Source organism: Eschscholzia californica, unplaced genomic scaffold (genome assembly GCF_041429995.1).
Source record: "Eschscholzia californica isolate CP2 unplaced genomic scaffold, dmEscCali1.0.p SCAF_4, whole genome shotgun sequence".
NCBI classification, from domain to species: Eukaryota; Viridiplantae; Streptophyta; class Magnoliopsida; order Ranunculales; family Papaveraceae; genus Eschscholzia; species Eschscholzia californica.
The window spans coordinates 11,690,943-11,701,618 of record NW_028238461.1 but is presented as its reverse complement, the minus strand read 5'-3'; the positions used below and the strand labels follow the sequence as shown (position 1 = coordinate 11,701,618).

The 10,676-nt window shown below is 37.9% G+C and overlaps 2 protein-coding genes across 3 annotated transcripts; one reads left to right on the top strand and one right to left on the bottom strand.

Moving 5' to 3' along the window:
* Nucleotides 1-1,355: 1,355 nt before the first annotated feature.
* Nucleotides 1,356-5,779, bottom strand: LOC147542708 (DEAD-box ATP-dependent RNA helicase 20-like). Of its 2 annotated transcripts, none has more exons than XR_015223490.1 (10): nt 5,233-5,779; nt 4,550-5,157; nt 4,295-4,474; nt 3,958-4,119; nt 3,719-3,873; nt 3,294-3,386; nt 3,123-3,208; nt 2,165-3,024; nt 1,779-2,009; nt 1,356-1,674 (listed from the first exon to the last, which is right to left on the bottom strand). XR_015223490.1 is itself a non-coding variant. In XM_086635104.1 (10 exons), the coding sequence occupies exons 1-10, from the start codon at nt 5,289-5,291 to the stop codon at nt 1,580-1,582; spliced, it is 1,896 nt and encodes a 631-aa protein (XP_086491230.1). In that variant the 5' UTR covers nt 5,292-5,779; the 3' UTR covers nt 1,356-1,579. The 2 variants fall into 2 exon arrangements, 1 of the variants encoding a protein (XP_086491230.1); XM_086635104.1 differs by having other exon boundaries at nt 2,798-3,024.
* A 1,456-nt stretch (nt 5,780-7,235) lies between these two features.
* LOC147542707 (uncharacterized) lies at nt 7,236-9,922 on the top strand. The gene is made up of 2 exons (XM_086635109.1): nt 7,236-7,461; nt 9,660-9,922. The coding sequence occupies exons 1-2, from the start codon at nt 7,297-7,299 to the stop codon at nt 9,837-9,839; spliced, it is 345 nt and encodes a 114-aa protein (XP_086491235.1). The 5' UTR covers nt 7,236-7,296; the 3' UTR covers nt 9,840-9,922.
* The last annotated feature ends 754 nt before the right edge of the window (nt 9,923-10,676 follow it).

The following is a 10,676-nucleotide window of genomic DNA, read 5'->3' as shown; positions in this document are numbered from 1 at the left end:
CATGTCAACCGTGAAACTACAGAAAAATCTTCAATATTTTCTATCTACTTATCTTTTATGCCTAATCTGGTTAGTGTTTCTTAATTAACTTGTCTACGTCAGTAGGATATATCCTTTTCCAGCGAAGAAACCATCGTTTATTTGACTAGTAGATTTGAGTCAGACTGTCGACAAGTATATTAATATAATATTATGAAAGAGAAATGATATTAATATAATATTAGAGTCAGACGGGTTAGAGTATCTCACATTATCACAATTGATCTTCTTTTTTTTTTTTTTTTTTTGTTGACAAAATCACAATTGATCTTAATATAATATTACGAAATCTTCTGCAGGTGTTTTTTTTATTCCCAACATTAGCCTCTTCTATGTATATACTTAAACTTCAAAATCCAATGTCCTATCAGTTCAACAAAAGAAAAAGATCCAATGTCCTATTTTGCTACCTCTTCCCAGGGAACAGGTGCATTGATCTATCTGTTTAATTTGTCGTGGCCTATCTACAGTGTCGATAAGCTCTACTCTGGTCATGATCATGCTCATTTATGGCCGGTGAGAGTAACGAAAATTTGTTGTCTTGAAAACAATTAGTAGTTGAAAACAAATATACTGCTTGTGCAAACGAAGTAAAATCTAACCCACAACTCACTCGAAAGTTTCTAAAAAAAAAAATGTTTTCCTATTATATATGAGTGACTTTGTCGATTTATACAGGCTGCTCAAGAAACGGTTTCGTTAATGAGAACTGTAGGAGTTTATGGAACTAAGAAACAAGAACTCCGAAGGCAATAATGACCAATAGTATATTTCATCAGTACTTATATCTTCTCCTTGATACGATCACATATAAACTAACAAATTCACAGAATAACACACTAAAATTATAACTTAAGGATTTTGGACTCTTGAGCTTCAATACTCTTTATCATGCGACCCAAGTATCGGTACTATTCCTTTCGTGTATTTTTACTAGGACTTCTTATGGTTTCCGAAGAAAGACTTCTGGAAAATTAAATGTCAGACTTCATCTCTGACATTTTTATTTAGGCATATGATATGCAGTCGGTTGGGGAAAGCGAAAAGGTCTTCCAGTTGATGGATGTCGTACTCGTCCAAAACATCGAGTAAATTCCTCCTTATTGTTAGGATATTCTCAAAGGTCAAAATTGTTCCTTATTGTTCTTATATGTTTCTATTAGATGATTTTAGATGGAAAATAGTCAATTTTCAAAAGAAGTCTATGTCCATTAGTAGGGGTAAATTGCCAAAAGAAGTCTACCTTCACCTAAGGAACAGCCAAATATGGCCCTTACACAAGAGACCTGCTTAAATAGCAGGTAAGCTGAAAGAAGTAACAAGAAGAAACACGATTTACTTGAACATAACTAAACTTGAGTACACATTGTCAAAAATACTAGATGCTTGTCACTATCGCCTTACTGGCTACTGTTACACGATAAATTGACTGCCAACTTGGTAAAATTACGATTTTGTAAACATGTAGATAATATCACATCTAACTCGACAATTAACCTAATTTGGCCAGTCGTGCAAATTCAGAGAACAAGAAGAGTTACTACCATTGCCTTCTTGCACCCAATGGGATAACGTTGGATCCTGACCTGTTGCCAAAACCACCTCGTCCCCTGGATCTGAAGTTTCCCCCTGAACCTATTGGAACAGAAGTATGAACACAATATCTTACTATAAAGTCCAGATGAACAACCTAGATTATTAAGTTGGAGGAAAGGACAGGCACGAAAAGGCAGACTTACCTCCAGCGGAAGCACCAGATCGGGCCAAGGCAGCCAGTGATGGACTCACCATCTGGCCAGCTTGTTGTAGGATCTTAACCAGCTCCCTGGCGAACCTCGCATTTGCGTGCGTAAAAAATGTGAACGCGTTACCCTTAGCACCAGCACGTCCTGTTCGACCAATTCTGTGAACATAATCCTCAAGACTTGTTGGGAAATCATAGTTGACCACACATTTTATGTCTTTCACATCTGCAAGAATCAAGGCAAAATATATACATATGAACTATTAAGTTTAGAATACTAGTAGTTCAAATCGAGCGAAAACACAACTGCCTCCCTTATCCCTGCACCCTTTAACTCTGGGTCAAACATAAGAAACACATTCAACAAATAAATGTGCCCACCTTCACCTTGCAGGGATAAGGACTGGCACCACACCGTATAAAACCGAACCACTTTACATGCTTGCTTGAGTCGACTGGGCTGCCCATAAGAACCAGCTTCACCGCCGTGGATGTGTGTCTTCAAGCCGAAAACCTCAACATGTTACTTAGATGCATGAATAGAAAACCCAGCTTAAAGTATATGGAAGCATTGAGTGAACCTATATTATCTCAGACTCTAACTTATAAACAGAAATATATCCTTGTGACCTATGAAAGAATACTTAATTCTAGGTCCTTTTCAAAGCCTACAGGATCGTATGACAGTAAGCAATCATTAGGAGTCCTATTCATGAATCTGCCATCTTTGTCCATGTAACATGAGCTGCAATGAGTTGCCCAATCATAGGTATTTGATCAGACCCGATAATGATAGGGAAAAAGAAAATAGCTTCTCAACTCAATTGACAGTGTCTTCGGCGAAGTGGAAGAATCTCCATTAACCTAGCTAAAATCATGGATGTGATAGCACCTTCTCACACCACCAAAACCACGAAGTAAAAACCCAGGAAACTGGTAAGCAGCCCACCGACTCTATCTTCAAGATTCGAATAACTCAACTAAATTATGACTCCTAACACATAATGATCCTACCAAGACCACGTGCAGCTACATCGGTAGCAGTCATTATAAGACTCCTCCCACTTTTGAACTCGGCCAAAACCCAGTCCCTTTCAGCCTGATTTTTATCACCATGGATTGATAGAGCCGGCCATCCATCCATCCTCAGCTGTCGTGTGACCTGATCACAGCCTTTTTTCGTCTCCATGAAAATCAAAATCCGACTCCCATCCATCTGCTCTGTTAACAGCTTGATTAACCTAAAAAGATATAATTATAGATAAAACGAGAGAAAATATATCATTGTCAAGAACAAATGTCAAATTTTGACCAATTCAACCTCCAAGCATCAACTTACCTGTTATACTTTTCCATGTCTGACATAACTTCCACAACTTGGTGAATAGAGTGATTGGCTTTCAACTCTGAGGATCCAATAACCACCTGAACCGAAATCTTTGAGGTAAGTATCCCGTTCGCAATATTCATGAGGCAAGAATTGTACAACACTACAGGTTTTGTCACTTACCTTGTAGGGATTATTCAGAAACTGTCTTGCCAAAGCTTCCACCTCTCTAGGCCACGTTGCACTCCAATATAAGGTTTGTCTATCAGGTCGAATCTGTAATATGGAAGTCAGATCAACATACGACATACAAAAATTGTGGACCTTCAAAACCCTTGCTTATGTTTTTTCCAATCATACATGATACATGCTCAATAACTTTCACATTAGTATGTTTGTGGCTGATGAAGTTGGACTACCGTTACATATCCATATGTAATGCTTACGAACAGAAGAACAAATGAAGGAAATAAATGTTCACGCCACTAAGCTACACATCGCATAGGCTAAAATAACCGAAAACCCTTGAAGCAATTCAAATTTTTAACAATCATATTAAATTTTTAACAATCATATTATTGACAAGGAACTGTGCCACAATTCCATACCTGAGACACAATTTTCCGAATTTGGGGCTCAAACCCCATATCCAACATACGGTCAGCCTCATCCAACACAAGGTATGTTACTCTCTTTAAATTTGTATGCCGAGCTTCCAACATATCAATCAGACGTCCAGGTGTTGCAATAACGATCTCAACCCCTGCCAAATTAGAGAACCAGTATGTTCAACTTCCAAACAGCTGATCTAACAATTAGACAGCAAATTTCAGAGGGAAAAAAAGACCTCTTTGGAGATCACGTATCTGCGGTCCTTTTGGTGCACCACCATAGATGCAAGTGCTTCTGATATGTGTACGTTGTGCAAATTTTGAAGCTTCTTCCTGAATCTGAACAGCCAGTTCCCTGGTAGGTGCTAAGACCAAAACAACCGGGCCGTCACCTGGTGCTGAAATATAATAAATAATAAATTTACAATTAACATCGCACTAACTAGTGACAACCAACAACAAAGTACAAGAGGTAGAAAAGTGAATTTTTTTCATTTTCTCTCCTAATCCCTATAACTAATTGACATAAAAATGAGTATAGATATCAAGTACAGTAGCAAGTTAGAAACTAACCCAACCGAGGTTGTGCACGAACATGTACTAATGCAGGAAGTAGATAAGCCAAAGTTTTCCCTGAACCTGTCTCGGCAATCCCAATCAAATCTCTACCCTTTAAAGCCATTGGCCATCCTTGAGCTTGAATAGCGGTTGGCTCAACGAAGCCCAATCTATTTATCACCTCAAGACAGTAATCTGTTCAATCCAATTGACATCCATTAGCATAAAAGACATAAAATTTGGCAATAGGTATGAGAAGAAATGACATACCTGGAATGTTTGCTTCCTGAAACATTCGTACAGGCTTCGGAACATCGTAACCTTCTACTGTGATCTCTCTTCTCGATCGATAAATTGAAACTTCTTGTTCAGACATTGCTTGCACAGAGGGGCTCTCTATGTAAAAGTTCTTCTCAAAAGGAACCAAATTTCCAAAATCCTGCTTTGGAAGAGAAATACCGTCTAATTCCCCTCTCGATCCACCACCCCTGCCACCACGGCCTCCACCGAAGCCCCTACCACCACCTCCACCTCGACCACCCCTGCCAGAATCAAACCCTCTACCACCACCACCACCACTGTATCCACCTCGACCACCCCGTCCAGAATCAAATCCTCTACCACCACCACCACCTCTGCCACCAGAACTAAAGCCCCTCCCTCCACCACCATGACCGACATCAAATCCTCTGCCTCCGCTACCAGAGTGAAAAGAAGAAAACCCATTGTAACCACCTCCAGATGGAGGACCTCCGCCACCCCTACCGGATGAGAAACCTCCTGGTGGTGGTCCTCCATAAGGGGCGGATCCAACACGACCCATGTTCGGTTGAGCGCCGCCCATCGGTGGTGCTGGTTGCCTTGAACCCATTAGGTCACTACAAATACAAAAACAGAATCATGAGTCCACTAAACTAGAAAGAGAGAGTTCAGAGAGAGAGAGAGAGATTTACCTTCTCCTTTCGCGGTAGGAATTAGGGTCGTTATATCTGACATCAAAACCATTCATCATGGCTAATAATTGAAGATGTTTAAATCGAAAAAGATTGTAAAAGTTAGGGTTTGATTTGGGAATCAAATTCAATTAACAAAAACCCTAGTTTTAAGGAGGGAAGATAGTTCGGAAATACTCGTCCTTTCCTCCTTGCAAAACTTCTTACTTTGATCCCGCCGAATATGTTCTCGCAGAAGGGCATTTCAAGTTGTACCCAAAAAAATATCAACGGGCTTTGTTTCTGTACATCGCACTTACTGATGTCGGTTCTCAACATTTACCCCAAAATACTCCGAATACAGTTATATCAATAACAATCTTATAATGTGATTCTTAGCTATCGCAATCCATTGTTCCAGTAACGGTTCTAAGAGTTACAAAATTGTAGACTCGCCACCATTTAAACTTGGAATTCTCTCATTTAGTGGGAGAATCATGTGTTTTATATAAATGCAACTTTTGATATGTTCTTTCTATAAATGTGACTTTCGATAAGTTCTTTCTGTACTAAACACTATTCTAGGATCTGATTTATTTATAGTAATTTTATTTCATTTCTGCAACGTCAAATATGTTTCTTATTGAGGACCCAAAACATGACTCGCATCTCGTACATTATTCTTCTGCTTCTCTTTCTATGAAGTGATGGGGATGACAGGAATTGGTAGTCGGGTGAAATGAATGTCAAGTAGTAAAAGAACAATACATGTTGATATTTTGATTGGAAATCTAGTTGTCTTTTAAATCAGTTAAACTAAACTAATTGACCAAAGTTTGCATGCCTTCACCTCAGATAAAGACCACAAGATCAGATGAATTGTCTATGAATCCAATGGTCACTATCTCATTTGGTAGAGTTGATGTTTGGAGGTTAGTGGTGTCAAACGTATTGGGTTGGGTTGGCCCAATCCGTCCAAGTTCAGCCCGAGACAGTCCACGGGCAAGGTCCAACCGACCTACACACATGGGTTGGTCAAGGCTGATCCGTGGACCAAGTATCTGGCCCAACCTAAAATTTTTAGCATTTAGTCATGGGTTGCCCGACCCGGTCGGTAGTCTTTAATACGGAGTATAAATTATTTTTGTTCAAAAACTTAAACCATAGTTCAATAGGTCACAAAGTAGTATTTGCATGTGACATGTCATATATCCTATCACACTAATCATGGTATTATCAATCATATGATATTTGGATACATATATATTGAAACAAAATAGGAAATATGTACACTATGACTCATATATAATGTGTATAAAATAGTACACACTAGGGTATATCCCGTGCCCTAGGACACGGACACTTGTATAGTTGTATCAATCAAATGTTACGAAATTTATTGTTATATTTTATTGAGAGAGAGAGATTTTTATTAGTATTTTTTGTATTACTTTTTTGTTTCTTTTATCTTAAATTAGTTATTATTCTATTGAGAGAGAGAGAGATTTCAATTTCTTTTTTTAACCCTTGAAACTTATTTTGTTTCTTTATTTCTTAAATTAGTTATTTTATTTATAAGAAGGAAACGATTATTGCTTTTTAAATAGGTAACTTTATTTCTACCTATATTTTAAATTTTGAGAAGGGCTTTTAGACAATATTCTTTATTAAAAAAAGATGTTTGTCCCAGTCATCGTTTTTCCTTCTGTTTTATATAATAGATAATAGATATTTCGTATGATATCTATAAAAAATATCTTCTAACCAAAACATAGGTGATCGAACTCGGACTTCTGAGTGGGTTGGCAGGCTCGACCCACACACGGGTTGTGCGGGTCCGCCCTTGTAGCCAAGGAGGTCAACCCAGCCTGGCCAAAGCCACGGATCGGTCTGGGCCGTCAATTTGAGAAAAATGGGACGGGCTCGTGCCGCCCGGCCCTTTTGAAACCACGGATGTGGAGCGAATCACAATCACAAATTTGCTGTCCCTGCTGGAGATTCCTACCGTAGTAGCACCATCAAACCTTATTCCTCTGCACAAACGAGAGAGAGAGAGAGAGAGAGAGAGAGAGAGAGAGAGAGAGAATGGTTATGGCATTAAACCTGGTTAAATTACAAGGACCCCAAATTTTCTGCAGAAAGAAAGAGAGAGATAGAGATAGAGGAGAGAGAGGGAGAGATAATTACCCATTTAAAGTAATAGAAATTACACCTCCTCCTAAAAATCTAGGAGTTCGTTGCTTTCCCTCTGTGAGTATTCCTATTTCTATTCAATTTTAACCCTAATTTTAGCTTCATCTCTGTTTCTCATATATATATATATATATATATATACTTTTAGCTTACTTGTATTTGTTTGTATATTTGATTACATTATTGGGCATTTGAGATCACATTACTAATATTTACAAAGAAGGAGAAGTACTAGTTAGTGAGAACTCAATTAACAAAGGAACTTGGGTTTATACTCCATGTTACCTGAGATTTACTGAAAAAAATAGGGTATGGGTGTTGCTTGAATAACCTTTACTAATCTTGTACATGATCTAACTCAGACATCAACGAATGAAGTTTCGGTTTCTGTGGAAATTTCCGTAGGCATGACAATACAAATATTTTGAAATTACTGAAATATTTCAAAATTTATTTCCTTGACAAAGCATTGTTAAGAGAAACTCGGTTAAATTTCGGTTTCGATGAAATATACTGGTAGGCATGGAAATAGATATATTTCCGTCATTTTGACCGAAATATTTTGATATCTTGCTTGACATATTCATCTTAATCATAACATATTTATCTCTCTAGTGGAGGGAGAGACTAGTGTTTGAATCTTCCCATTCAAAAGAAAGAAGAAGTGGCGGTCGAAGTATGTAATGGTGTTAATGTACACCTTACACACCGACCTTGTAAGACTATTCTTTCTGTACTAAAAGTATTGTTTGTTCGATGTAATTATAGAACAACTCTTCAATCCATGATTTAACTCGACATATTCATCGTAATCATATCCAAAGTATTCTTAGCTTTCTTCTAATACCCCACATATTCATTACTCACACTCACTTGAAAGATTCTATATCCTAAAAACCAGGAATTTGCAAATAGTTTAGGACTACTATTTTTCCTCACCTCGGTGTGACGAATGGATGGACTAAATAAGGAAATTTCGCTTATTTTATGTATAGAAACAAAAAGAGAAACTATGGTCTTACTTTGATTTGGAGCATGTTTCCAACAGTGCATTTCGGTAAGGATGTTTCTTTACTTCATTTGTCGACATTTCATCCTCAACTTCTAACCAAACCTCGTAATTGAAGCACACGAAGATCTGGTCATAAACCTCGTCAAAGAAATCCTCTTTATCCACTTAATGCTTTTGCTTGTGCGGTCATCCCCATCAACGTTTTTACTAGCCCATGCCCAACTTAAATCCAGATTCTCTGCAAATTGAAATTATTACTTCCATTTAACTTCTTTATCTTGTACTACACTGTCATGAGTTGGTGCCACTTTGTTTAGCTTGAACCGAGAATCCAGAGAATCAACTGAAATAATCACGCATGAACAGTTATACAAGAGATCACATGGTTTTCGCCTTCCAGTATTAGCTAAGCCCATGGAGAAAATTTCATGACCTTGGTAATACTTCAACGTCGAGAAACGAAAGAAGACTTCCGTCTCCAAGCGTGGGTCAGATGTAGTTCGCTTCTCTTTGGGTGTGAAGTAATGTCAAACCAAAATACCAACAAGCACTAGCTATCCCTGAAAAGGAGGTGATCCTGCCAGACCTTCCACTACGGCTACCTTGTTACGACTTCACTCTAATCACCAGCCCTGCCTTCAGCATCCCCCTCCTCGCGGTTAAGGTAACCACTTCGGGCATGTCCAGCTCCCATAGTGTGACGGGTGGTGTGTAGAAGGCCAGAGAATGAATTCACAGTTGTATGGCTGAATGGCATACAGGCGAGTGGCACACTGGGGACAGGTTTTTGGGGTTAGCTCGCCCCCTCTGGATTGCTAAGAGTTAACATCTATCATCCAAGAGTTTCCTCTGTATCCTTCGAAAATAGACTTTAGATTTAACTCTTCTGGTCTTATATATCGAAAAAGTTGGTATACTATCATTGAATTCAGACCATGCTCCTTCTGATGAATTTTGTGAAAGATTTAATCATCTTCGACACAAGTTATCTTCACTTTCTGTAGAGAGTTGCCTTCTCATAAAAGTCTTCATATGGATTACATATGTGTAGAAGAGTTAATGAATTGGCTCCAAAATGCTACCTCGGGTTTATCCATTATCCATAGAGGTCACATTTTACACTTACCCGACTAGTTATACTGAAAACTCTGCAAAAAACTGTTGAACATGTAAATGCAAAGTTCCGGTATTTTTGTTATTTATATTAGGTTTTGTATATGTTACTTTATTTTATACTTTGCAGAATATGCAATGTGGGGAGAGTGTGACAATTGAAGGCCAAATATACATGATTTCTGCTGTAACTCACCGATACCAGCTTCGAAAAGGAAAGTATGAACCTAGCGAGAAGAGACTCGATGTACTTTCATCAGGTAGATACATAGTAAATTTGTATCTTGAAAATCTACTCGAACAATCTTGATTTGTAACTATCAATTTCAATTCTTACTGTAAAATCTGTATCTTTTCTTTTGCCTTGGTGAAATAAAAACAGAGTTAAAACTACTTTTAAGTTTTGGTTATTTTTCTTCCTGATTACAATTCATTCTATATGGCAATTTTTATATGCACAAATTCACAATAGTACCCATTTGAGTTTAGAGTAGCCACCAATAGGATAGTAGGTTTTGTTCACCCATGTTATGACTGGGTTGACAAAAGGAGTTAGGAAGATTCCAAAATAGATGCAGATTCATCTCCTTCACCAATCATCATGAAAAATCCATCTAAGAAACATGCAGTTACCATTATTGAATCTCAAAGAGGAGGATCCAACGTCCAAGATCTTGCAGATTAGTGTCCATTATTGTCCCCAATTTGACTCGTCTGAAAATCTTAATTCGGGTTGATATTAGAAATATTTGTTTTTATCTGACTGTTAGAATGGTTGGTTTTAGATTCACTTTGAGTAAGACATAAACAAGTTTGAATTTAAATTTATTATCTAGAATGAGTTCTCGTAATGAAAGTAAGTCAGATTTATACGAAATAGATCTCGATTTGTCAATTTCGTGATACGAGAAAAAACTAAATTTCCATGTGATTGGTCTCACAAGGAGGAGAAAAGTGTCATATAAGTCCCTACTCTTCCAGTCACCTGCATGAACATGGTCTAATGCAGTAATGCACATGCCCCAAAATCCATGGACCTCATTGTGGTTCCATCAAAACTTGCTTCACTGACTTTTGTTATGATCCGACCCACATGTTACCCATCCATCACTCAAGGTACATGATTTTATTCGAGCAAAAATGTTAA

Bases quoted from the DNA above. Each gene is read 5' to 3' on its own strand.
- LOC147542708 (XM_086635104.1), bottom strand. From the start codon at position 5,291: ATGATGAATGGTTTTGATGTCAGATATAACGACCCTAATTCCTACCGC. The intron at 3,874-3,957 runs GTCTTTTTTTCC...CTAATTTGGCAG, and splicing joins GATACGTGATCTCCAAAGAG to GGGTTGAGATCGTTATTGCA. The intron at 3,387-3,718 runs GTATGGAATTGT...TCCATATTACAG, and splicing joins TTCGGAAAATTGTGTCTCAG to ATTCGACCTGATAGACAAAC.
- LOC147542707 (XM_086635109.1), top strand. From the start codon at position 7,297: ATGGTTATGGCATTAAACCTGGTTAAATTACAAGGACCCCAAATTTTC. The intron at 7,462-9,659 runs GTGAGTATTCCT...TATACTTTGCAG, and splicing joins GAGTTCGTTGCTTTCCCTCT to AATATGCAATGTGGGGAGAG.